Source organism: Physeter macrocephalus, chromosome 4, assembly GCF_002837175.3.
Source record: "Physeter macrocephalus isolate SW-GA chromosome 4, ASM283717v5, whole genome shotgun sequence".
Lineage (NCBI taxonomy): Eukaryota > Metazoa > Chordata > Mammalia > Artiodactyla > Physeteridae > Physeter > Physeter macrocephalus.
This window is the reverse complement of record NC_041217.1, coordinates 131,976,595-132,003,468: the sequence shown is the minus strand read 5'-3', so window position 1 is coordinate 132,003,468 and position 26,874 is coordinate 131,976,595. Positions and strand designations below refer to the sequence as shown.

Here is a 26,874-nt window from a genome sequence, read left to right as displayed (position 1 = left end):
TTACTTAGCCTTAAACATCTAGGTTAAAATAAGGGAAAAAGACACAGAAAGTTTTTGTAAAACAAAACAAAAACAAAACATACCCCCAAACTAATATTTCTTAGAGTCCTAGTGGTCCCATGAACAAATGCTGGCCGTAGATATAACAGAATCTCTGAAATTTTAAAGAGGTCCTTTAGTTTAATACAGTGGAGGTAAGAAATCTTCCTGGGTAAAGAGGTACTTCTGGAAGTTGTATTAATCCTTTCAAGCTAAAGTAGTACCATTTATAAATGCTTTTGTAGAACATTAACTGTTTCTATAGAATTGAAAGAATCCTTTCCATTTTACTCTAGAGGGTTTAGGAGTAATCCCAGGAATGACTGAGCTAATCCATCTTACAATTTTGGCCACTGTTCCAAAATCAGGTTTATCATAAAAAACATCTCATACAGAGGCCTTAACATATAATTCCTACATACACTACTAACAAATAGCCATAATAATATAGTGTTCCATGAAACTAAAAACAAAAAAAACAAAACTGTAATCACATGCTTTAAATGTATTCCCGTAACAAATAAATAAGACATAGAAAAACCATCTGTAAAAGAATTACATGTATTAGGCAACAGGGAATTACACAAATTGGAAAAACGAAAGCATTTTTAGGAATTCAGGAAATTATAGTGAAAATTAAGTCTAAAGGTTTAAGAGTATACTGTGAAGGGACTTTATATTTTACCAACAACTATTTCAGAGTACAGCTTATTTGAATAAATACTTTTGAGAAGCACCTGCTTGGAAACAGACTTCCCACCTGGTCAAGGTAACTGTAACAATTACATAGGAAGCAAGATTCGTTTCAAGATGTTACTGCAGGTATTTCTCATGTAATTGAAGTTACACAGCTGTGGAGACTTAAAAGACTTTTAAATCTGAGCTTAGGTGATCCTGACGTAAACTTCAAAGCACTGTCGGCAACCAAAAGCAACTAGGGAATACTAGAAAATGGGCATCTAGCTTAACTGAGGCCAAAAATATCACTGTGAAAAAGGGGATCCCAAGGAAATATAAGCTCCTTAAAGACAGAGATGTTAGTGTTTTGTCCACTGCTGCATCCTAGAATCTAGAACAGTGACTCCCAAATGATAGACACTCAGTATTTTCATTAATGAACAAATCAGAGACCCTTCCTGGCGTATATTAGGAATCAATCCAAATTCACTTCTTATATCAATACTTAATAATCTCCCATCAACTGGAGAAGCTGTTACTGAATGACTAACATACTATGAAGTTAACTGTACTATAATGTATATTTTTGAGTGAAATGAGTGATGAAAAATTATGGTTTGTACTTTTTTTTTTTTTTTTTTGCGGTACGTGGGCCTCTCACTGTTGTGGCCTCTCCCACTGCGGGGCACAGGCGCCGGACGCTCAGGCTCAGCGGCCATGGCTCACGGGCCTAGCCACTCCGCGGCATGTGGGATCTTCCCGGACTGGGGCACGAACCCGTGTCCCCTGCATCGGCAGGCGGACTCTCAACCACTGTGCCACCAGGGAAGCCCGGTTTGTACTTTTGAAAAGCCCAGATCCCAGTAATTTTGAAATTGGTATGCCTATTACTAAAGTAAGAGTATGACAGTATTTTGGGGACATAACATTTCATGTATTTCCATCTTCTTAAAGCCCTTCTAAATACGGCAAGAAAAACCAGTGCTAACGTACAGGTGCTGCTTCCTTCAGACACTGGTGCATCACTTAAGACACTTGTGCCGGCATCTGCCAGGCAGTACTAACAGATGGAAGACATTAATCATCTGGTTGGTGTTCCCACCTTGTCCATCCAGCTTCAAATATAACTGCACTGAGCTAGATGAGTCAGCATCTGGTCCACCAAAAGCTAGTGCATCTCTCCCAAAGCAAAAAGGAGAAAGTTCACACTTCAGAGTCCTGAATCAATGCCAAGAGTATCTGCGTTGCCTCAAGGTTTCAGGCTCCCTGATGGTCTTTAGCTCCCTGGATACCAAGGCAAAGACAGATCTGAAAGCTCCAAAAAACAGGTGGGTTGTCATATACAAGACTGCAGCCCCAGGCAATATAGATGGTATTTGTTCGCACCATGGATTAACTGCTTTGAAGGATCAAAATGCAGAAGACAGCAACATTCAACATTTAAGATAGTTTTCTTAATAATAAAGCACTAAAAAATGTGAATAAGTCATACTTTTATTTTTCAGAAGCAAAAAGGACAAGTGGCAACTTGCCTTTGGAAAACACATCAATATCAGAGTAATAAGCTATCTATCTCATAGAGACAGTAGCCTAAGAAAGACTCTATTATCATATAAATCTCAAAGTTCTATTAAATAAATCTCAGAATAATATGTTTTTAACTAAGACAACAAAACAAAAACAACAGCAACAACAAAAAATTAAACAGAATCCGTAAAGTGGTATATGAAGATGGAAAAAGGAAAATCTGGAAATCTACACACTGAGAGTTCTCTATTAAAATCAAGGAGGCCAAAATCCTAAAACAGAAAAAAGAAATACGTTAAAACACAATCTTTTAAAAGAATCCAATGAGGTTTTTATAGATGCACATATTAATGCTTCATTTATTCAAGACATTTTTTTCTTACACTGGGAGCACTTCTGTATGTATTGTAGATTATATGAATGACAATGCAGAGGTATGCCTTCTCAATGGGCCCTTCTAGTTTTTGTTTTTTTGTTTTTTTTTTTTTTGCGGTGCGCGGGCCTCTCACTGTTGTGGCCTCTCCTGTTGCGGAGCACAGGGTCCGGACGCACAGGCTCAGCGGCCATGGCTCATGGGCCCAGCCGCTCTGCGGCATGTGGGATCTTCCCGGACCGGGGCACGAACCCGTGCCCCCTGCATCGGCAGGCGGACTCTCAACCACTGCGCCACCAGGGAAGCCCGGCCCTTCTAGTTTTAAATTTTAAATTTGAGTCTGGAATCCTAATTAAATGTTTATATAATAGGCTACAGATATAGTTTTTTAAATTACATTTGCTTATTTTTTATACATTATAGTTTTAAAACAATCTATATACTTTAAAGTGAGAAACAACAATTTACAGTGTGAAAATAAGGTTATGTAAAACTACACAACCCTTCTCATAAAGTAGCAGTAACGATTTCCAAAATGAAGATACTTAATAAAAAACAAAGCAGTTAGTTGGGGGCGGAGGGTAGAAGAGAACCAGTGGAATGCACAGAAGACCTAGGTTCTAGAACCAGTTTTGCACTGATTGTGTACCTTAGTCTCAACTTCCTTAGGTCTTAATTTCTTCCCTAGTAAGAAGAGGCAGATGGATCTCTATGCTTCATTTCAATTTTAAACACAGAGACTCTTATAGTTTGTAAGAAAAGATCTGAAAAACTTTTTGGACAATGAGTTGAATAAATTCCTCAGATCTTAACAGGAAGGGCCTGTCACCATTCAACTCTCATGGCAATAACTATGAAGCATATCCCATAATTTTATTGTGAGAAAAGAAAAAAAACTAACCTAAGGGCAAAATTATACTTCATATCCTATTTATACATTAAACATAGAAAATCAATGTCTAGTCCGTTCCTGGACTCTAGAAGCACTCTCTGAGATAGAGTCAACTAAAAGTCCTAGGATTATGACTGTGGCCAAAACATTGAGCCTATGTTTCTCTCTGCTTTCCCTGAAAGCTGCTAGACAGTTCTAAGGCCAATTAATAATTCTCGTGGGCAGGGCCAAACTTCAGGTTAAAATAAGTACTTATAGTAGTTCAGGGTTGAAACTCTTATCAACTTTCAGATTTAGGAAAAGAGAAGAGAAGAAGGAGGTTTAAGGATCATACTGACCCTAAGAAGGATGGACAGTAGAAAAGATATGCTTTATCATCTATAACACATACTTTCATCATAACCATTATATAAAACTATGGGATATCTTTTTGCTTTGATGTTATTTTTTTCTTGTGAACCTTGTCCTTTAACTATATTCACTGCAAAGAAACAGTCTGAATTGAGAACTGCAGGAGCAATGAGCATATACAAAAGTGCTTTATAAAAGATTAGAGACCTGCAAGACATGGATGGACCTATAGACTGTCATACAGAGTGAAGCAAGTCAGAAAGAGAAAAACAAATATCGTATATTAACGCATATATGTGGAATCTAGAAAAATGGTATAGATGATCTTATCTGCAAAGCAGAAATAAAGACAGAGACATAGAGAACAAATGTATGGATACCAAGGGGGAAGAGAGGGTGCGATGAATTGGGAGATTGGGATTGACATATGTACACTATTGATACTACGTATAAAATAGATAACTAATGAGAACCTACTGTCTAGCACAGGGAACTCTACTCAATGCTCTGTGGTGACCTAAATGGGAAGGAAATCCAAAAAAGAGGGGATATATGTATATGTATAGCTGATTCACTGTGTTGTACAGTAGAAACTAACACAACATTGTAAAGCAACTATACTCCAATAAAAATTTTAAAAAACAAAAAAAAAGATTAGCGACCTGCCTTTCCTGATAAGCAAAAAGACAGGTTTACAATACTAGATGATCTCTTAAATTTCCCCTGGTTCTCAAATTCTCATAATTTTACACAGATAATATACTATAATTAAGATTACATATATATATCACTTACTGTTTCTTTTAAACAATATTCATGGATATAACTGCGTTTTTCTAAATGTCTCATTGGTAATACTCAGTCTTGTAAGTCTGGTTCCATAATAATCTATAATGTAACTACTTCCATCTGAAGGTCCAACAATCTAGAAGAGAAAATTTTCCAAATTACCCATTTTACAAAAGATACTTTAAAAATACTTTGAGTTTACTTTTCTTAGATGTTAATACAATTATTTCAGTAGCACCAGAAATACAACTCTAACTCAAGCAAAAAAAAGTAATTGTGGCTCATGTAGCTGAAAAGCACACTGGGGAAGCTCACAGAATCAAGAGAGCTGCAGGAACTAAGGGCCTCAACGACTGAAACCCCATGCCCCACAAGGCCCTTGGTTTGGCATCTCTGCCTCTTAGTGTAGCTCTGCCTGCCTTCTTTCCACAGACAGGCACTCTCAATTGGTTGCCAACAGTTCCAGATACACATCTTTGCAGCTCAGCAGCTCCCAACAGAAAGAAAGTTAAATTTTCTTCCTCAGTGTTTATATACCAATTTCAGGGAAGAACTTTCATTGATCTGCTTGGTTTTCACACCTGTTGCAGAACAAATTACTGAATCCAGGGTAATAGGATTAATACCGGCCAGGCCAGGATCCCTCTGGGAGATGAGACAGGATGACTGACAGTCCTACCAGAACCACATAGAATGGAAAAGGAAGAGATTTAAAAAAAAAAAAAAAAAAAAAAAAAAGCTCATCCATGCTAATCACAATAATCTTGTCCATTTAATCACATTTGTGACAATTCACTTAACATCTCTCTATTATCCTTTAAGATAATAATCTTCACACTGTAGCCTTAGGGGTACACAAGGATCTACTAAGGTATATGTAGACCCAGATAGTTTCAAGGGAATTCATTTTGAGATCCTTAATTCAAGTAAATACTCTCTGTAAAACTGATCCACCTGATACCACACTAAGCTTAAAAGCAGCATGCTAGGTCCCCTGCCCACTTCTTTGCTTTCACTAAGGTCCTTTCTCCAACTTGACAACAGTAAAGCATACCTACAGTAAGGCACACTCTGAATCTTATGATGGCACATTGCCATGAGGTATAAAAGTCTCTGATGTGTCAAAGAAGGGGATAATTCAAAATATTGGATTTCAGGAAATCTCTTTTAATCAAGAGTCCAAAAATATGCTCTGTCACATCTTGTTCAAAAGATGCAGTCCTAGTAAAATTTTACTTTTTTTAGCTTAAAAATAATTTGCTAATATTTGTAACATGTTTATGCTATTTTGATCAACTGTATATCAGTAATTATAATGACAACTCAATCCAGAAATCACAGAAAATTTTTTAATATTTTAATGAATGATATGATCAGTAGAAGATTTTCAAGCATAAAAACATGTTGGGGGTAAGGAGGGTGGGAGGGAGGGAGACGCAAGGGGGAAGAGATATGGGGACATATGTATATGTATAACTGATTCACTTTGTTATAAAGCAGAAACTAACACACCATTGTAAAGCAATTATACTCCAGTAAAGATGTTAAAAATATATATATATATATTTATAAATATATTTCTAATTTGTATGTAATGAATGTGCATTGTTTAAAATATGAGTTGCTTCTATTTAAACTTTCTTCCTTCTTCAACTTGAATAGAATAATGTGTAGCAAAACTATGCCCTGAAATTATATTTAAAATAAGCTAATATTCATCATTTTCTTTTTCTAAAGAAGACCTGACATAGGAAACCAGTTGACCAGCCATGTTGCATTCTGACAGAAGAGAGGTTATTTGATTCTTTGCTCTTGGTTGAGCAACTCTCATGGTATTGAACATCTCAAGACAATGTAGAGAGGTTATTTTAATGATAAAAATAGATGATTTTAAGGAAATTTATATTTTGTATGAGTTTGTGAAAATTTCAGTACAGGCAATACTAAGAAAAATAAAATTTAAGGTGTATAATATACTGAGTAGAACAATGAAGAACCAAAAAAAAAAAAAAAAGAAAAAAAAAACATATTGGGGGTACTTCCCTGGTGGTGCAGTGGTTAGGAATCCACCTGCCAATGCAAGGGACACGGGTTCAAGCCCTGGTCCGGGAGGATCCCACATGGCACGGAGCAACTAAGCCCGCAAGCCACAACTACTGAGCCCTCGTGCCACAACTACTGAAGCCCGTGCACCTAGAGCCTTTGCTCCGCAACAAGAGAAGCCACCTCAATGAGAAGCCCGTGCACTGCAACGAAGAGTAGCCCTCGCTCGCTGCAACTAGAGAAAGCCCACGTGCAGCAACAAAGACCTAACACAGCCAAATATAAATTAAATTAAAATTTTTAAAAAAGATAAAAAGAAACATATTGGGGTAAAATTCTGTTGGAGAATGGGAATAGAAATAAAAATTCAAGGAGAAAAAGAAACAATGTAAAAATTATAATAGTGAAGGGTTCATTCATGTCTTTTTAGAGTCAATGATATTTTAAATTCTATGGTATTTATAGTCTGTTGGATACATTTTAAAATTGATGTAACAGTTTTATTTAAATGTCAATATTTGCAAACTAGAAATTATATCCTTTGCAACTATTTAAACTTATGACAAAACTTAAATGTCAACTTAAAACATGCAGAGGGTAAGGATTAAAAAAAATTTCTTTTAGGGGTTATGCAACCAGAGTTTGAAGAACACTGCTGTAGCGCATTCTTCATTTTAAAAATAAATTTGGTTTTAAAAACTATTCAACAAATACTTAATTCCTACAGTCCAGGCACTGTGCTAGGCATTATAAACAGAACAGTGAATAAGATACAATCTGCCAACAGGGAGTTTATTCTAGTGAACTATAAATGTTAATATTCAAATAACACTTACAAAACACTTACGTTCTAGATACCATGCTAGGTGCTGTCACGTACTTGGGGATTTCCTCCAAAGATCAAACTGCTTTGTCTTGACATTTATGAATGTTATTTATGAATTTAAGTATAAATCAAAACCTTTTTAATGGTAAGGTCACAGAGGAAACTACTATGAGTATTAAGCAAAGAAAGAAAAGAATGGGTGACTAGAATTCACATGTTTTGAGACGATATGAAGGAAACAAAGAAAAAGGAACGTCCAGCCAGTAGAAGTAGGTTAAGTCATATGGTAAAAACTTGCCTAATTTGGAATATGTGCACAGATTGGAACTGGGCCTTTTGTCCTATTATTTTTTTTCTTCCTATGCCATCTCCTCTGACAATCTCACTTATCCCTGTTGAAAAAAAAAGTATTCAGAAGTTGGAAATAAGGAAAATATAAGATTGGATGGCCTTTTAATATCATGCATTTCTAATAAGCCCATCTGCAGCTCATTTGACTCTCTCAGGAAATAGAACTATTTAACTAAAAATTGATTAGGGCCCAGATGATTTACAATCTTGTCACATTACCAGTTAACATATGGAAAAATGGTACGGTGTCGTTTTGGTCTTTTGTTTCCCCTGTCCTGTAGAGAAGATAGCCCCAAAGATTATAGTTTAATTACCTATTAATACATGATCCAATTTTGTATCTAATTTAGGAATCTTATTACAGCATTTCTTTCCCCTCAAACTATGTAATTCTGGCTCCTCAACAACTAGCTCTATGGTGGTAATTCCATCCTCTTTCCACGGGTTTAGTTCAGCCTGGGCATGTAATCAATCACCAATGAGATAATAATCTATGAGACAAGTTCAATGGAAGGTTTATCTGCTTTTAAGAAGATATGTGTGACAGAAAAAGAGATGTTTTTCCGCCTCTGAAAGTAACTACATAGCAAGTGGTGCTAACCAAAGGAACTGAAGATGGCAAAGAGAAGGAAGGAAGAAGAGAAGAAAGGAGGGAGAGAAGGAAGGGAAGGAGGGAATAATGGATTTGGGTCTTTCACTTTGTCTTTAAGCTCTAAATTAACAAATCTTAGAACTACCATATCTTCAGATCCTTGGTATATAATACAATAAACTACCATGTTATTAAAGCCAATTTAAATTGAGGTTTCTGTTACTCATAGCCAAAACTCCAGATAATGCACTTGTCTTCAATGCCTCCTACACACCACTGCCAGATCACCAAAGCATAGCACTAGTTGCTATTCTCTGCTAAAACAATTTGAAGACCTGCTCCAAAGACAACCAAATTAAGTCAGTGTGGTAAAGCATTAGACAGAAAGGAAATCTTGAAGAGAAAACTTTCAATAACTAGTTGTAGGATTAATCCTCTCTGGATCTCTGTTTTTCTTAGCTGTAAATTGAGGAATAGAATAAACGAATCTGTATGGTACTTTTAAAGTTCTATATCTTGTTTGACTGATTTAAATGCAAACAACTCTACAAGGTATTGTCAACATCCTTTTCTATCAATTATCCCAGCAAAGAAGAAACTGCTCTCCCTATTTAATTTTTAAGAAAACTATCAGCTGTAAAGGTTTCAATTATTTAAGTCCATATTCCCTCACCAAAATTAAAAATTAAACCTGTTTTTAAGCATCTATATTATACACTTATGTATAACACAGTGCCAATTATAAATTACTTTATTTTTGAATTTTATTTTATTTATTTTTTTATACAGCAGGTTCTTATTAGTCATCAATTTTATACACATCAGTGTATACATGTCAATCCCAGTCTCCCAATTCATCACACCACCACCCCCACTCCCCCCACTTTCCTCCCTTGGTGTCCATACATTTGTTCTCTACATCTGTGTCTATTTCTGCCCTGCAAACCGGTTCATCTGTACCATTTTTCTAGGTTCCACATATATGAGTTAATGTACAATATATAAATTATTATATTATTGTACTGTTAAATATAAAACTACAAATTTTAAAAAATATCTCATACTGAGAAATATTTTACTCAGTTAAATATGCCTATAGAGTATGAAACCTAAAATTATGTGTTTATTTCTGTCCTACGAAATAGCCTGAAGCCACATTCTATAGCATGCTAGGGCAGATTTTTTGAAATCTATTGGGAAAAGAAAGAGCACTTAACAATTAATGGACCAAGAGGTTACTACAGGTCTTCCCAGAGGGAAAACAGGAGGGCCACTACACTGTGGGAAGCTATTTTGTACAAAGGGTGTCAACGTCTCTTGTGTGAGAAGCCCTAAAACCACAAGAAAACAACTTCATATTTGTCTACATTAGTTTCCTGCAGCTACTGTAACAAATTACCACAAATTTAGTGGATTAAAACTAAGAATTTACTCTCACAGTTTTGGACACCAGAAGTCTAGAATCAAGGTTATCAGTGCAGCCGTATGACCTACAGAGACTCTAGGGGAGAATCCATTCTAAGGTGCCCCTTGGCATTGCTTGGCATGTGGCCACATCACCCCAATCTCTGCCTTTGTCTTCACACCACCTTCTTTTCTGTGTGGGTGTTTGTGTCTAATCTTTTGTCTCCTATAAGGATACCTGTCATTGGATTTAGGGCCCATCCAGATAATCTAGAATAATCTCTTCATATCAAGATACTTAATTTAATCACATCTGCAAAGACCCTTTTTCCAAATAAGATAATATTCACAGGTTCCAGGGATTTGATGTATCTTTTGTCCTACCACACCCTTGCTCTGTGAAGATGGTTGGTGGTGGTTTGGAGAAATTGGGTGAAATTTAATTTCTCCTTTCCTGTCATTTCTGATTGTTTTCACCATGAAATTTTATTTGCAGCCTAAATGCAAAAAATCTTGAATTGTTTACTTAAAGGAGTAAGTAAACTATAGGTGCAAAGTCTACAGCAAGAAGAGTAAATCAGAAAACTTTAGAAGTACACATTAAAGTCAGGAATGTTAAGCAGTGATCATCAAATTTCCTGTTTTCCTGTTCTTAATCTTTGATCTCCACTATAATTCTCCATAATCCCACTCACCCACCCACAGGCACCCACACAAATAATGGGCATATACTTAACTTGGTATATGACTTGGAAACATATTTATTCTTGAAAAACATGGATGTTCTTTGAATAAATATGCATTTTTAATTTATCCAAATGATATTGTTGTGGATCTTGTTCAATTTCAAACGATTTTCACAGTACACTAAGATTTTAAGACATTTCCATGTAGCTGTATGTACATCTAGGTAAGTGCCTGTAATTGCTGCCTAGTGTTACAGAGGATGCATCCATTCTCCAATTAGTGTACACATCTAGGTTAATTCCAACTTCCTGCTACCACAAACAGTGCTATAAGAGACATATTTGTACAATGTCCCCTTGTGGACAGGAGTATGAGTATTTTGGGGTAAGTGCCCAGAAGTATCTATTTACACATTAGTTATTTGGGTGATTTTGTGAATCATCTTTAGTTTATGGCGCTCATTTAACTATTAAGTTCCCTATCATTTTCTTGTTGATTTGTATATTCCACATATCAATTCCTGTTGCTAGTATTCTTTAACTCAGTCTATTAACTGTTAACTTGGTCTATGATATTCTTTTTAGAAAAGAAATTTCTTAATTTTAATGTATCAAATTCAATGATTTTTTTTTTTTTTATGGTTTATGTTTTTGAGATCTTGGTTAAGAAGACTTAACCCATCTAAGGTCATGAAAATATTTTCTTCAATTAGCTTTCTGTAAAAGTTTTCTTCTCCTAGATACATACCCCAAAGAACTGAACAGGGGCTTACACAGATACTTATACACAAATATTCACAGCAGCATTATTAACAATAGCCAAAACATGGAAACAACCCAAGTGTCCATCAACAGATGAATGGATAAAAGAAATGTGGTACATATATACAATGGAACATTATTATTCAGCCATAAAAAGGAATGAAATTCTGAAACATGCCACAATATCAATGAACCTTGAAAACATTATGCAAAGTGAAATAAACCCGACATAAAAAGACAAATATTGATTCCAACTATATGAAATATCTATAAAGTAGGCAAATTCTTCAGGACAGAGTAGATTAGAGGTTACCAGGGACTGGGGGAGAGCGAAATGGGGAGTTACTGCCTAATGGGTACAGAGTTTCTGTTTTGGGTGATGAAAAAGTTTTGGAAGTAATGGTGACAGTTGCACAACATTCTGAATGTAATTAATGCCAATGAACTGTATACTTAAAAAAGGTTAAAATGGCAAATTTTATATTGTATATATATTTTACCACACAAAAAAGAGCTTACCTTATAAACAGTGTTGTAGTTTTGTTTGTAATTTATAAACTTTTGATTTTGTTAGTGGAAAATGTATTTTTGTTTGTATATATTTAAGTATCACTCTAATAAAAATAAATTAAAGGAAAAAAGATGGTTACCAGTAACTACTTTAACACCTAAACTTTATCAACAGATGTGATCCCTCACTTGCTTTGCCTTGTTGTTGAAGTCAGACGGCTTAAGTAACTCAAATATCTTATACATTTAAAATGTTATGAATGAATTAAGGAGTGAAAGGCAAAAACTAACATTTTATGCAACTCTATCAATGTACCATTTTTCTATCTAATCCACTTATGAGTTTCTCCATATAAAGAATGCAAATATTAAATTAAAAAGAATGCAAGATCATATCATCTTCTGAAGACCTGGTAAAAAGTAAAATGACACAGCTGTCTCCAATTAGAGGATAATGATGCAACCTGTGTCCACCCCAGTTCCCCAAAGAAGTAAATTCATATTCTCTTAAAAGTCAAATTACATGTTTGTGTCCAGAGCTGACTTCTGTATGTCGTTAATTTTAACATAAAACCATTAAAAACATCTAATTTGTCACATTTTAATTAAGCACCAAAATTCCCACACAATGCCAGAAGTTACACATTCAGATCCCCTGACTTCATCTGATTTAAAGACTGGTTAGTATTAATCCTTAATGACCGCTATAAACATCATTCCTCAAGAAATGAATAGGATTCAGCATCATATCTCCTGAGGAAAACACAGCGCTGGGCTCAGTCTCAGGACTACTTTGTTTTTTGAACATTCCTTTAATTCACTAAATAAAAATCTGCCCACAGGTAAGTGAACTAAGTGAAATCTATTGATACTTAATTGAGATGATGTGACAAAGCAGAGACTACCCAAATTATCATTCTCCTCCGTTTTCCAGTTCATTTCCCCAGTAAATCACACCAGGGTTAAATAAATAATACAGAGAACTATTTGAAAGACTTGATATCTAGTTTTTATATATTGCTGTCCTACATCTAGTGAACTATCAAGGACTCTGACCAACTTTTCCAGTACTGGAAATAGATTTAGGGTGATTACACGTTTAGTACTTTTGATCAATGGCATGTATTTCACAGAGCAAGGGCATAGGCTATGTCTTTGACAAAACAAACTGGCTTACACAGAAGTGAACCTATTAACCTGAGCCTTATTTATGCTCTAAACTGAAAAGCCTAGGCTTTTAAAATTTTTAGTAAAATTCAAGAATTTAAGCAAGATAAAATCAAGATAACTTTTATTTTCAGCTTGAAGTTCCAAAGGACACGTTTCTGATTATAAGTGGGATGTTATTCTTATACCACTTTGGGGAGGGTAAGATTCTAAATTCCTTTAGGGCAAGGACCCCAACTTATACCTATTTCTACTTATTATACCAACTTTTATTTTTGTTCATTACCTCTCAAGTGACCCATGAAATTTAGAACTTTAAAGCCCTAAAGAAGAGCAATCATTTTTTTAAAACTACCATTTTTAGCCTCTCATCTTCCCTGTAATTGGCACAAAGTCACACTTTTCTCAAGGTATACTGCATTCAACTCAAATCAGCAAAAATTTTGAGAGCATACTCCATGTTGAGCATACTATTAGTGCTACAGGAGATTAATAAAAATCTTTTTTTCTCAAGAAATTTATGTGTGAAAAATCAAACCTGGTGTGTAAAAGTTAAAAAAAAATACAAAAGCAGTATATAACCCAGGGCTAAAATGAGTTACATACATTAAATGCCAAACTAATGAGATATTTAATAAATTTATTTATAAAATTCAAAAAATGTCTTGGAGATTATATTGCTTTGTGTATTTTGCTGCTTATATAGTTATTCGTTCTTTAAGGAATCTACTCTGCAATTTTTTTTTAAATTGGGGTATAGTTGTTTTACAATGTTGTGTCTGCAATGTTAATAGGAATGAAAATAAAAGTAATTTCTTCCACGATGCATAGAATTTTTTTAAATTGTCACGAAGAACCCTGACATACTTCCTTCAACAACTTTCTACATTCCAACGCATATTTCCATTTTCCCTGTACCCATCTTCATCTTTCTGATTTGTGGCTGTCTTGTCTCCACTTAACACAATCAATTTTCTTTCCTTTTTGTTGGTGGAGTACACATCAGTGGTTTTGGTATAATTAAAAATATTCATTGTGTGAGTGAGAAAAGAGATTTAAATGAAATCAAATATTCTCATATTTTATCTGATAAAAGAATAAATTATCTAATCTATCCTTCATGATATATATAAATATAAGCACAAAACAATGAGTGTTTTAAAATCTTCAGACCTGCCTTATGAATAACTATATATACAGCAACTATATATAGTTATATACAATGGTTGCCTATAATTGAAAAACTGTATGCTATCCATGCAACACTGATTTAGATTTTGCTGAATACACAAAAGAATTAATTCTATGTATTGTTTTATACCATTCATTCACACAGTGCCATCAGCATTTTTTTTTTTTTTTTTCTTTTTTTTTGTGGTACACGGGCCTCTCACTGTTGTGGCCTCTCCTGTCGCGGAGCACAGGCTCCGGATGTGCAGGCCCAGCGGCCATGGCTCACAGGCCCAGCCGCTCCGCGGCATGTGGGACCCTCCCGAACCGGGACACGAACCCGCATCCCCCGCATCGGCAGGCAGACTCTCAACCACTGCGCCACCAGGGAAGCCCCCGCATATTTTTTAAGAACAAAAAAACAAACAGAAGAAACTTCAAAAGTTTACTAACAGATAAATTCATGAAAGTATTTTTAGTAAATATAGCTACAATTAAAGCTTACTTACTTTAGTAATATATGTGTTACACTTTATATTGTTTCAGTTCAAAGATGAAATAACTACGGCTTCCCTGGTGGAGCAGTGGTTAAGAATGCGCCTGTCAATGCAGGGGACATGGGTTAGAGCCCTAGTCCAGGAAGATACCACATGCCGTGGAGCAACTAAGCCCGTGCGCCACAACTACTGAGCCTGCGCACTAGAGCCCGTGCTCCGCAACAAGAGAAGCCAAGATGATGAGAAGCCCACGCACTGCAATGAAGAGCAGTTCCTGCTCACCGCAACTAGAGAAAGCTCGGTGAAGCAACAAAGACCCAATGCAGCCAAAACAAAACAAAACAAAACAAACAAATAAATAAATTTAGAAAAAAAATTATTAAAAAAACCATGAAATAACTAGACCTATTCTTTTAAAGAGGATTTTCCTGGATTTTTGTTATAAACACTGTGAAGCAAAGTATGTTTTTATAGGTCTTGAGTTCATGCACAATATGTTTCTGGGATCACAGCCCAAAAGAAAAACATTGCAACTCACTGGGGAATAATATTTAATGGCAAAAAGAAAAAAAACTGGGGATGGAGAGAATGAGTAAGGAAAGAAGAATAAACAAAAAGATGATAGAATGTAAAAGGTTTATGAGAAATTGAAAAAATATATTTAGGACAAAAATATTAACATAGTTTACGATATTTATAGTAAAAACTTATTTGGCTGAAAAAAAATCTCTAAAATTAATGTAGTAAACATCACATGTTAAGTATATTAAACAACATGTAGAATAAGGATACATGTCTTATTTGGCTACTTTTGAAAAATGATTTATTTTTCCCCTAATCTGAAAGCAGTCTAAAGTAGCCATCCCTATTAAAATGTCTTATTTAGGGAAATTTACTGTAGAAATTCGAACATTCTAATTCTACCTCAATAATTTGTTGATGTAATAGTCTCAATTCTAGATCTTTAAGAACTGTTAGTTCTGAAAAGTTTAGGTATACATGTACTAGAAAATAGTGGCTGAATCAAATAAGCTCTATAATTTGATATAAATAAAGCTACAAAGCACTGATATCACCAAAGAAAGAACCTAGTGTGAAATATTAACTAAATAGTTGGGTTTTAAAGATGCGGAATTCTGTATATCTCAAAGAATCCCAATAACACATTAAATTCCTTGGATCCTCAGAGAAACCCATTTCCAAGCATATGTGCACAAGTACCTTAGCCTCTTCATGCCTGCTTGCCTGTACCACAGTCAGAGAAGGCAGGATATTTGGTTAGGCATATGTTTATGAATAAAGACAGGAAAATTCCAACTTTAAAACCAAATATTTTCCTTGTTTAATTCTGATATCTTATTGGTCCATATGTTGCCTCCTCCTCACAGTATGGTCCCCTCCTCACAGTATGTTACCAAAAATCTAGATTTTGACTTTCTTTTAAAGCATAAGGATAACATCAAGCAGACAGAATTGAGGAGTGGAAATACTGTATGAGAAAGAAGAGCAAAACTGATGATAATCTAAATACATACTGACACATTTACTGAAGACATTAGGTGCTCCATAAATGCTTACTGAAATGCTGTTTTGTGACATTTGTTGTGATAAATTCATCTCTTTAAGAATCCTCATGAGTTAACCACAACCAGTTCAGTATAATTTAATAGAAAACATCTGGTGGCACTTTTAAACATGTAAGAAGAGCATTTCACAAACCACTGCAGCAGAAGAAAATGAGGCTAACAGAGAAGCAGAGATGAAGAGCAGGAGAGTCCTGAACACATCATTTGATTATATGAATTGGGTCTTGCCTGAGACCAGCCCCTCTCCTAGATTTTCCACAGAGCGCCCAGACATCCCTTTTCTCTTTTTGGCTTAAGCTAGCTGCATTTCAGTTTCTACAATTTGCAACCAAGAGAACGCTAGTATAGAGTACCTGTCCAGTGCAAAAAAAATCTTGTTTCTGCCTCCACATATTCATATGTAAATATCAGATTCCCATCAGTATCCTATTATAGTAATTGATAATGTGGCTGTAACAGGAAAAGAAACAATAAGCTTGAAATATAACTTCAATCCCACTTAGAGATTCATAATACAAACTATAAAGATTCTGAGAAGTTCTCCAGTAAAGAAATCTCTATAACTCAGCTGAACTCACATTTACAAATCATATTAGAGCACAGAATCCTTGTTAATGAAGTTCTTATGTCTTTTAGAACTGCTAATTGGCACAGGTTGGGAAATGCAAGTTAAAAACATGGCCGTGATCCTTTAGATCTAGCACCTGAAGAAAAATTGAAAAAGCATTCCTAACTGCTTTCTAACATATATATCACAGAACTCAAATTTGAATGTAAAAGTAGTTCATCTTCTAGACTGAAACTAACTTACCTGCATTGAAATAAGAATGAAATCAATTAGGCTCCCAATTCCACAAAATCCTACAGTGCAAAACTTTAACAAACCTAGAAAAGAAGGTAAAGTCATTTACAACCTGGAAAGTCCTATAAATATTAATAAACTTTTCCGTTTCCCAATAAACCATTATATATAACACAAATGCTTTATATCAACAATATAAAATTAACACTTTAAAAAAATCAAATCTTCACCTAAAAATATGAGAAAAGTTTAAAGGGCCCTCTACACAGAAAAGCCAAAAAAAAAATTAATTCACTTAAATAAATAATAAGAACTGAAATAAAAACTCAATGTAATCTTACAAAACTTAAGAGAAAAGTTTTGTAATCTTACAAAACTTCTTCTAAGAAAATAAATCTTTAAATCTCATTACACCAGAGTTACAGAACATCTTTTAGTCTTAAAATCCTTATTTATTTATTTAGACTTAATATATTATGGATCCGAATTTTAATATGCATTTACAGTATAAAGTTCAAATAAATAGACTGTCAAGGCACAGAAAAAATAATCAGAAAAAAACACTGATCTTGTAGTTAAACAGCAAAATTCTATTAGTAACCCAATTATCTTGAAGTTATCCTATACTGTACTTTTTTCCTAAGCATCTTATGTTTTTTATTAGCCCAATAGTCAAAATCAACAATTCTGTGAGCTATAAACACCTCTGTCCTTGGTTCCAACCTTAAAGCTAAGGTACTAAAATAGATGATAATAGAGCATAGAATCTAGGACATATACAATGATATAACACAAAAATATAATGATGAAATTAGAAGAGGCAGATTGGGGGTGGGGGTGGGATGAGTAATCTCTCTTCTATATTTAAACTTGAGTTGCTTTCCAGATATCCCATTTGAGACATAAAAATGGTATGAAGCAAGACTCTTCGTGAAAGGGTAGTTCTAAGCATCAACTACAAATATATACCAGCTAAAATTGTAAGACTGGATGAGATCACCTCTTGCACACATATGGAAATACGTAAAAAAGACTTAAATATGTAGGTAAATTAGATGATTTCCACCCCCCCCATTAGTAGAACAATGTTGTAAGTACTGCGATAACACATGTTGGAAATGATTTTAAAACTTAAAATATAGATACTATATAAAATTATGCACTTAGTTTTCTTCAAAATACTTATTACCTACCTAATATTTTATATTGTTTACTATCTGTCTCATGGAAGCCCTGTTAGGGGAGGGTCTTTTATATGTCTTGTTCAATTCTGTGTCCTTATTACCTACAACATTGCCTGGCACATGGCAGATGCTCAATATTTGTTGAATTAATAGATAAATTTTCTCAGCTTTTCTGTCTCCTAAAGACCCCTAACTTTTTATCCACTATCTTACGTAACAACTCCTTTAATTATTTTTTTCATTCATTGCATTTTACTATAGTTGCCCGAGGAACTTTATCCACTCACTCAGTATACGTATTGTATCCATTCACTCACTTATTTTATTTCTGAAATGTATCCCTCTTCACAGAGCGTTTTGGAAATACCACAGTTTCCTTTCCTTCAACTTGTTTACAAAAAGAATATTAAGAATGGTCAAAAAAAGTTTTTTAATGAACTGCTACTCTATGAAAAAAATGTAACCATGTCAGAGCCTTTGCCCTTGTCATCCCGTCTTCCAATGATGTTCTTCCTATAGCTCTTCTCATCTCAGGCTACCTCTTCAGAGAAGTCTTTGTAACCCAGCATGCTGCTCCCCACAGCAGCCCCAGCACTGTATCACATCTCCCCTATTTATTTCCGTCATGGTGCTGATCAGAAATCATTCATTGGTTTGTTCATTCACTCTCTTTCTTCCTATGCCATGTAAACTCCTAAAGGCAGGGTTCTTATCTGTCTTATTCAAGTCAATTCCTGGAACAGTACGTGACAGAAAGTAAGAGTTTAATAAATATCTGCTGTATGACTATCAAAAAATTAGAAACAATCTAAGTATCTAACAGGGAGTAATTGTCTCAAGAAATTAAGATACACCTAACAATAGGAGAAAATACTATGCAGTCATTTTAAAACAATGATATAGAAGTATAGATACTGGCAAAGTAATGTGATAACACGCAAAACAGAGAAAGATAGTGAGTCAGTTAAAGTCTATATATTCTGTTGCTGAACCCCTTCTGTAAGGATGTTTCAGAAGATTGAACACGACAGGTTCCTGTTCAGATAAAATATTAGATAAATTACATAAATATTAGATAAAACGTTAGATACATGTATTTGGAACTTTGGTAAATTGTACCTACTCCTGGAGTAACACCTTTAAGAAACTATAGAACAGATCCAAGATGATATTTAAGCATTTAAGGAATCTGCAAACTAATCAATGATGGAAAGCAGGTGAGTGCTTGCTTGGGAAAAAGCAGGACAAGGAGGGCCAAGAGGCACGGATTACAAATAGGCATGAGGACACTTTGGGGAGTGACAGATATGGTCATTATCTTGATCATGGTGGTTGTTTCACAGGTGTATACATGTCTAACTTATAAAACTGTGCATTTTAAATATGTGCACTTTAAGAGATAATGAGTCAAAGTAAAAACTTAGAATAGTACATGGTATATGGCAAACATATGATAAATGTTAGCCCAGCTGCTACTTGTGCTAACACTATTTCTACTATATTACAATTATTATTATAATTGAGAAATTTAGAAAGCATAAATCCACATCATTTACAGTAGCATCATCTAACCTAGCCTCACCTCTTGCAAATTCCTTCTGTCTGTGTTACAGTCAAACCACCCGGAGTTCTCTTTCAATGTACTGTGCTCTCATACCTGCATTTATATGTGCTATGCTGTCCTCTGCCTTGCCTCCTCCGCTGCCCCCCACTATTCCCAATCATCTAGCTAACTCTTAATAGTCTTTTTTTAAACTTCTGGAAAGTTTTCTCTAATGCTCCCAGGATGAATTTAATGCCATCCCTAGATGCTCCCTAGCACCCTGCCCTTAACTTTCAGCGGAGCACATATCCCATGGTATGATTTATTATATATTTATTTGTCTGACTTCCCCATCCTTCCACAAGCAACTTGAAGTCAGCGCTGTCATTTCTGTGCCTAGTCCATATGACTACTGAAGGAATAAAATATATCAATAGTAAATTATCTTATTTGTAAACAAACACTGATCAACTTGAAAAACACAAAGTAGCATACATTCTAAACAGCATTTATTAAAACTGAAAATGAGCAGAACCCTGTGGGGCCCCTGGGCACACAAGTCTTTCTGTCCCCTGTTTTCTTGTTTGTAGGGAAGAGGATCCAGCCTCCATGACCTTCTCTGAGTTCCAAAGGGCAGACTCAAACAGTTGCTAATCAAGGGAAGAGCAGCCAAGAAACTACCTGAGGCCAAGAACCAGAGAAGCTCATCAAGATTACCTGAGACCTGGGCTTCCCTCGTGGCATGGCACAGTGGTTGAGAATCTGCCTGCCAATGCAGGGGACACGGGTTCGAGCCCTGGTCTGGGAGGATCCCACATGCCGCGGAGCAACTAGGCCCGTGAGCCACAACTACTGAGCCTGCGCGTCTGGAGCCTGTGCTCCACGACGAGAGGCCATGGCAGTGAGAGGCCCGCGCCCCACGATGAAGAGTAGCCCCCACTCTCTGCAACTAGAGAAAGCCCTCCCACAGAAACGAAGACCCAACACACCCAAAAATAAATAAATAAAATAAATAAATAATAAAAAAAGATTACCTGAGACCAGATTAGAGAAGTGAAGGCCCTGTACACACCCTAATCTTGTCAGCAACCCCACCCTTGAACTATTGCTATAAAACACCTCATCAAATCCTCCTGGGTTGGGACACATAGTTTTTGAGGGCAGTAGCCTGCTGTGTCCCTCTTTGGTTGGCAAAGCAATAAAGCTATTCTTTTCTACTTCACCCAAAACTCTGTCTCCAAGATTCAATTCGGCACTGGTGCACAGAGGCCAAGCTTTTGGCAAAAACCAATGCAAACCGTTACTCCTACAGATTTCATTATTTTGAGCACCAATACCAGTTTTTAAAAGATGGGGAGGTATTAGTGAACTACCAAAAGTAGACTGACTTTTTTGTCCAAGTAAAAATTTGTTAGGTCTCTTTGTACAGACCCTATTTACTTATCTTATTGTGGAAGGAAATATTATATTTAGATTTTAGAGACTGTTTTGAAATTCCAATTAACAATGTTTCCAATCAAGAAGGATCCATTTTTATCTTGAACCATTACTATTCTAGATATATTCTTCCAAAAAGATTATGCTGCCAGATGACATTAATAAAGCTCATGTTTTTGTTTTTGTTTTTTGTGGTACGCGGGCCTCTCACTGTTGTGGCCTCTCCCGTTGCAGAGCACAGGCTCCGGACGCACAGGCTCAGCGGCCATGGCTCATGGGCCTAGCCGCTCCGTGGCATGTGGGATCCTCCCGGACCGGGGCACGAACACATGTCCCCTGCATCGGCAGGCGGACTCTCGACCACTGCGCCACCAGGGAAGCCCAAAGCTCATGTTTTTAGTGTACTTTATTTTTACTTCAGTAACTTAAACTTTACATTTAAAAGTACACAAATTCAATAAAAGAATTTATTTGGGTATAAAATAAAAAGAACAGAGATTCATTTTTGGTATTCTAAAAAATTGTGGTATTTTTTGTTTTATTGCAGGTTGAATCTTTATTGAAAATACTCTTGTTTCTGTATAACTATTTTAGAGAATGCAGATTATTTCATACTGAAGTTGCTGTTTGCCAAATCCCAAGCATTCTACAACGATTTGGTAATTAGTTATCACTATTCTTTTTGTGTCTATACCTATAAAGGAGAGCTTTCAAATCTTAGAAGAGTTTAACCTACAAATCCCTTTACTTTTATTTGTCCTACAATCTGTGGATACAACAGACCAGTGCAAACTAGTAACTCCAAACTCAAGAGGAAAACAAGAATAATATAACCAAAGATTTTTAAGTTTGGGGCTTAAAATCATGCAACATTTTGTTATTCTCGTAATAAGAAAATATTTACAGTTAAAAGTAATACCACTATGAAAAGAGTATCTCTCCCCCATTAACTGCTCCAAAAGGGCTATTATCTTTGAGAATCCATAATCTTTAAATGTTACAATGGGCAAATAAAATATACCAGTTATTACATATTTAAAAAATCACAGATGTTAACATGGTTAAAAACACAAAGATGTGATATTAGAAAAATAAGGATTCATGGTGAAAAAAGGCTTCCAGCTAAAGCAGCACTGGTATAATGAGAATAAGTCAATTAAAGGAAATAAAGCTATACATAAAGTAATAGTTCTGGGCTAAAAAGAAATTTGAAATACCTAGAAAGAAAATTTTTCTTAAAGGTATGTTTGGATCTTATCAAATTTAATTTAATCTCACCCTCAACACATATCCCTTACTTAATTCTAAAGTAAAATTTATATAATGAAGTATCACATTCAACACTAAATTACTTAAAAAGAAACCTACTGTATAGCACAGGGAAATATATTCAATAGCTTGTAATAACCTATAATGGAAAAGAATCTTTAAAAGAAAAAAACATATATATACATATACACATATATATGACTGAATCATGTTGCTGTAGATCTGAAACATCGTAAATCAACTATACTTCAGTTAAAAAAAAAGAAAAAAAAAGAAATTACTTAAGAGCAAGCTTCATCATATCTGCATTATTTATTTGGTTCTTATAAAATTCCAGTGATCATAAATTGTATTGAGAAAGTATTTTAAAAAGCTATCTATAAAGGGGCGGGGTCAAGATGGCATACTAGGAGGATGCAGAATTCATGCCTCCTCACAACTAGGGCACCTAGCAGGCACCAGTGGGGGACCACGGAAACCTAAGGGAGCTGGAGGAACCCCAGTGACCAGACTGGGGTTCTGTTTTACTTTGTTGAGTGGGGGACCACGGAAACCTAAGGGAGCTGGAGGAACCCCAGTGACCAGACTGGGGTTCTGTTTTACCTTGTTGATTCACTGTTGTTGATTCTTTTATATTTTTATTTTTCCTAATAAATCTTTTATTTTTCTAATTTTATTTTATTCTTTATACTTTGTTATTTTTCTCTCTTTTTGGCTTATTTCCCCACCCCACCCTTTTTTTTTCTTTTTTCTGTTGTGCTTTTATTTTACTTTCTTGCAGTTGTTTCAATTATAGTTTTATTTTTACTAATATATATTTTATCTTTCTAATTTTATTTTTTTTTATTCTTTGATATTATACTGCTCCTTTTTTTCTTTTTTTTTCATTTATTTATTTTTTTACCCATGCCACGAAGCTTGCGGGATCTTGGTTGCCAGGCTGGAGGTCAGGCTTGAGCTCCTGTGGTGAGAACTCTGAGTCCAAATTGCTGGAATAACAGAGAATCTCAGACCCCAGAGAACATCAATCGGAGTGAGGCCTACCGGAGGTCTTCATCTCAGCAACAAGACCTGGCTCTATCCACCTGCCTGCAAGCTCCAGTGCTGTATGTCTCAGGCCACACAACCAGTAAGACAGGAATACAGCACCACCCATCCAAATAAAAAAAATGAAATGACAAAAAATATGTCACAGACAAAGTAGCAAGGCAAAAACCTACAAGACCAAATAAATGAAGACAAAATAGGCAACCTATCTGAAAAAGAATTCAGAGTAATGACAGTAAAGATGGGCCAAAATCTCAGAAACAGAATGGAGAAAATAAAAGAAACATTTAAACAAGGATCTAGAAGAACTAAAGACCAAACAAACAATGATGAACAACACAATTACTGAAATTAAAAATGCTCTAGAAGGAATCAGTAACAGAATAACTGAGGCAGAAGAATGGATAAGTGAGCTGGGAGATAAAATAATGGAAATAACGGCCAGGGAGCAGAATAAAGAAAAAAGAATGAAAAGAATTGAGGACAGTCTCAGAGACCTCTAGGACACCATTAAATGAACGAACATTTGACTTATAGGGGTCCCAGAAGAAGAAGAGAAAAAGAAAGGGTCTGAGAAAATATTTGAAGAGATTACAGTCGAAAACTTCCCTTACATGGGAAAGGAAATAGTCAATTAAGTCCAGGAAGCACAGAGAGTACCATACAGGATAAACCCAAGGAGAAACACGCTGAAACACATAGTAATCAAACCGGCAAAAATACAAAGAAAACATATTAAAAGCAACAAGAGGAAAGCAACAAATAACATACAACGAAAGTCCCATAAGGTTAACAGCTGATCTTTCAGCAGAAACTCTGCAAGCCAGAAGGAAGTGGCAGGACATATTTAAAGTGATGAAAGGGAAGAACCAACAACCAAGATTACTATACCCAGCAAGGATCTCATTCAGATTTGACAGAGAAATTAAAACCTTTACAAACAAGCAAAAACTAAGAGAACTCAGCACCATCAAACCAGCTTTACAACAAATGCTAAGGAACTTCTCTAGGAAACACAAGAGAGAAGGAAAAGACATACAATAACAAACCCAAAACAATTAAGTAAATGGCAATAGGAACATACATATCGATAATTGCCTTAGATGTAAATGGATTAAATGCTCCAACCAAAAGACACAGACTGGCTGAATGGATACAAAAACAAGACCCATATATATGCTGTCTACAAGAAACCCACTTCAGACCTAGGGACACATACAGACTGAAAGTGAGGGGATGGAAAAAGATATTCCAAGCGAATGGAAATAAATGAAAGCTGGAGTAGCAAGTCTCATATCAGACAAAATAGACTTTAAAATAAAGACTATTACAAGAGACAAAGAAGGACACTACATAATGATCAAGGGATCAATCCAAGAAGATATAACAGAACATATGTATATGTATACTGATTCACTTTGTTGTAAAGCAGAAGCTAACACACCATTGTAAAACAGTTATACTCCAATAAAGATGTTAAAAAAAAGAAGATATAACAATTGTAAATATTTATGCACCCAACATAGGAGCACCTCAATACATAAGGCAAATGCTAACAGCCATAAAAGGGGAAATGGACACTAACAAACATAGTAGGGGACTTTAACACCCCATTTTCATCAATGGACAGATCATCCAAAATGAAAATAAATAAGGAAACATATTAAACAGAGGGACTTAATTGATATTTATACGACATTCCATCCAAAACAACAGAATACACTTTCTTCTCAAGTGCTCATGGAACATTCTCCAGGATAGGCCATATCTTGGGCCACAAATCAAGCCTCAGTAAATTTAAGAAAATTAAAATCATATCAAGTATTTTTTCCGACCACAGTGCTATGAGACCAGGTATCAATTACAGGAAAAAAAACTATAAGAAATACAAACAAAAGGAAGTTAAACAACACGCTACTAAATAACCAAGAGATCACTGAAGAAATCAAAGAGGAAATCAAAAAATACCTAGAAGCAAATGACAATGAAAACACAATGACCCAAAACCTATGGGATGTGGCAAAAGCAGTTCTAAGAGGGAAGTTTACAGGAATACAATCCTACCTCAAGAAAGAAGAAACAACTCATATAAACAACATAACCTTACACCTAAAGCAATTAGAGAAAGAACAAAAAACCCCCAAAATTAGCAGAAGGAAAGAAATCATAAAGATCAGACCAGAAATAAATGAAAAAGAAATGAAGGAAACAATAGCAAAGACCAATAAAACTAAAAGCTGGTTCTTTGAGAAGATAAACAAAATTAATAAACCATTAGCCAGACTCATAAATAAAAAAGGGAGAAGACAAATCAATGGAAGTAGAAATGAAAAAGGAGAAGTAACAAGTGACACTGCAGAAACACAAAGGACCATGAGAGATTATTACAAGCATCTATATGCCAATAAAATGGACAACCCAAATGACAATGAAAACACAATGACCCAAAACCTATGGGATGTGGCAAAAGCAGTTCTAAGAGGGAAGTTTACAGGAATACAATCCTACCTCAAGAAAGAAGAAACATCTCATATAAACAACATAACCTTACACCTAAAGCAATTAGAGAAAGAACGACAACCTGGAAGAAATGGACAAATTCTTAGAAAAGCACAACCTTCTGAGACTGAACTAGGAAGAAAGAGAAAATATACACAGACCAATCACAAGAACGGAAATTGAAACTGTGATTAAAAAGCTTCCAACAAACAAAAGCCCAGGACCAGATGGCTTCACAGGCGAATTCTATCAAACATTTAGAGAAGAGCGAACACCTATCCTTCTCAAACTCTTCCAAAATACAGCAGAGAGAGGAACACTCCCAAATACATTCTACGAGGCCACCATCACCCTGATGCCAAAACCAGACAAAGATGTCACAAAAAAAGAAAACTACAGGCCACTATCTCTGATGAACATAGATGCAAAAATCCTCAACAAAATACTAGCAAACAGAATCCAACAGCACATTAAAAGGATCCTATACCATGATCAAGTGGGGTTTATCCCAGGAATGCAAGGATTCTTCAATATACGCAAGTCAATCTATGTGATACACCATATTAACAAGTTGGAGGATAAAAACCATATGATAATCTCAATAGATGTAGAAAACGCTTCTGACAAAATTCAAAACTCATTTATGATAAAAACTCTCCAGAAAGTAGGCATAGAGGGAACCAACCTCAACATTAATAAAGGCCATATATGACAAACTCACAGCCAACATCATTCTCAATGGTGAAATACTGAAATCATTTACTCTAAGATCAGGAACAAGACAAGGTTGCCCACTCTCACCGCTATTATTCAACATAGTTTTGGAAGCCCTAGCCACAGCAATCAGAGA

General features: G+C 35.4%; 1 protein-coding gene across 4 annotated transcripts in view; it reads right to left on the bottom strand.

The window, feature by feature from the left end:
- The window catches only part of TM2D1 (TM2 domain containing 1), a 141,487-nt gene that overhangs the window by 86,733 nt on the left and 27,880 nt on the right, over nucleotides 1–26,874 (bottom strand). Inside the window, exons 5-7 of one of the 4 annotated variants that reach the window (XM_024119664.3) lie at nucleotides 17,055–17,128; nucleotides 4,656–4,785; nucleotides 2,197–2,516 (exon numbers count right to left, since the gene is read on the bottom strand). In XM_024119664.3, the coding sequence (XP_023975432.1) occupies nucleotides 4,675–4,785; nucleotides 17,055–17,128 (185 nt within the window). In that variant the 3' untranslated portion in view covers nucleotides 2,197–2,516; nucleotides 4,656–4,674. Of the gene's footprint in view, nucleotides 1–2,196; nucleotides 2,517–4,655; nucleotides 4,786–16,596; nucleotides 16,694–17,054; nucleotides 17,129–26,874 lie in introns of those variants that run through there. The other 3 variants (XR_003679613.2, XM_028489333.2, XM_055084568.1) reach the window with 3 other exon arrangements.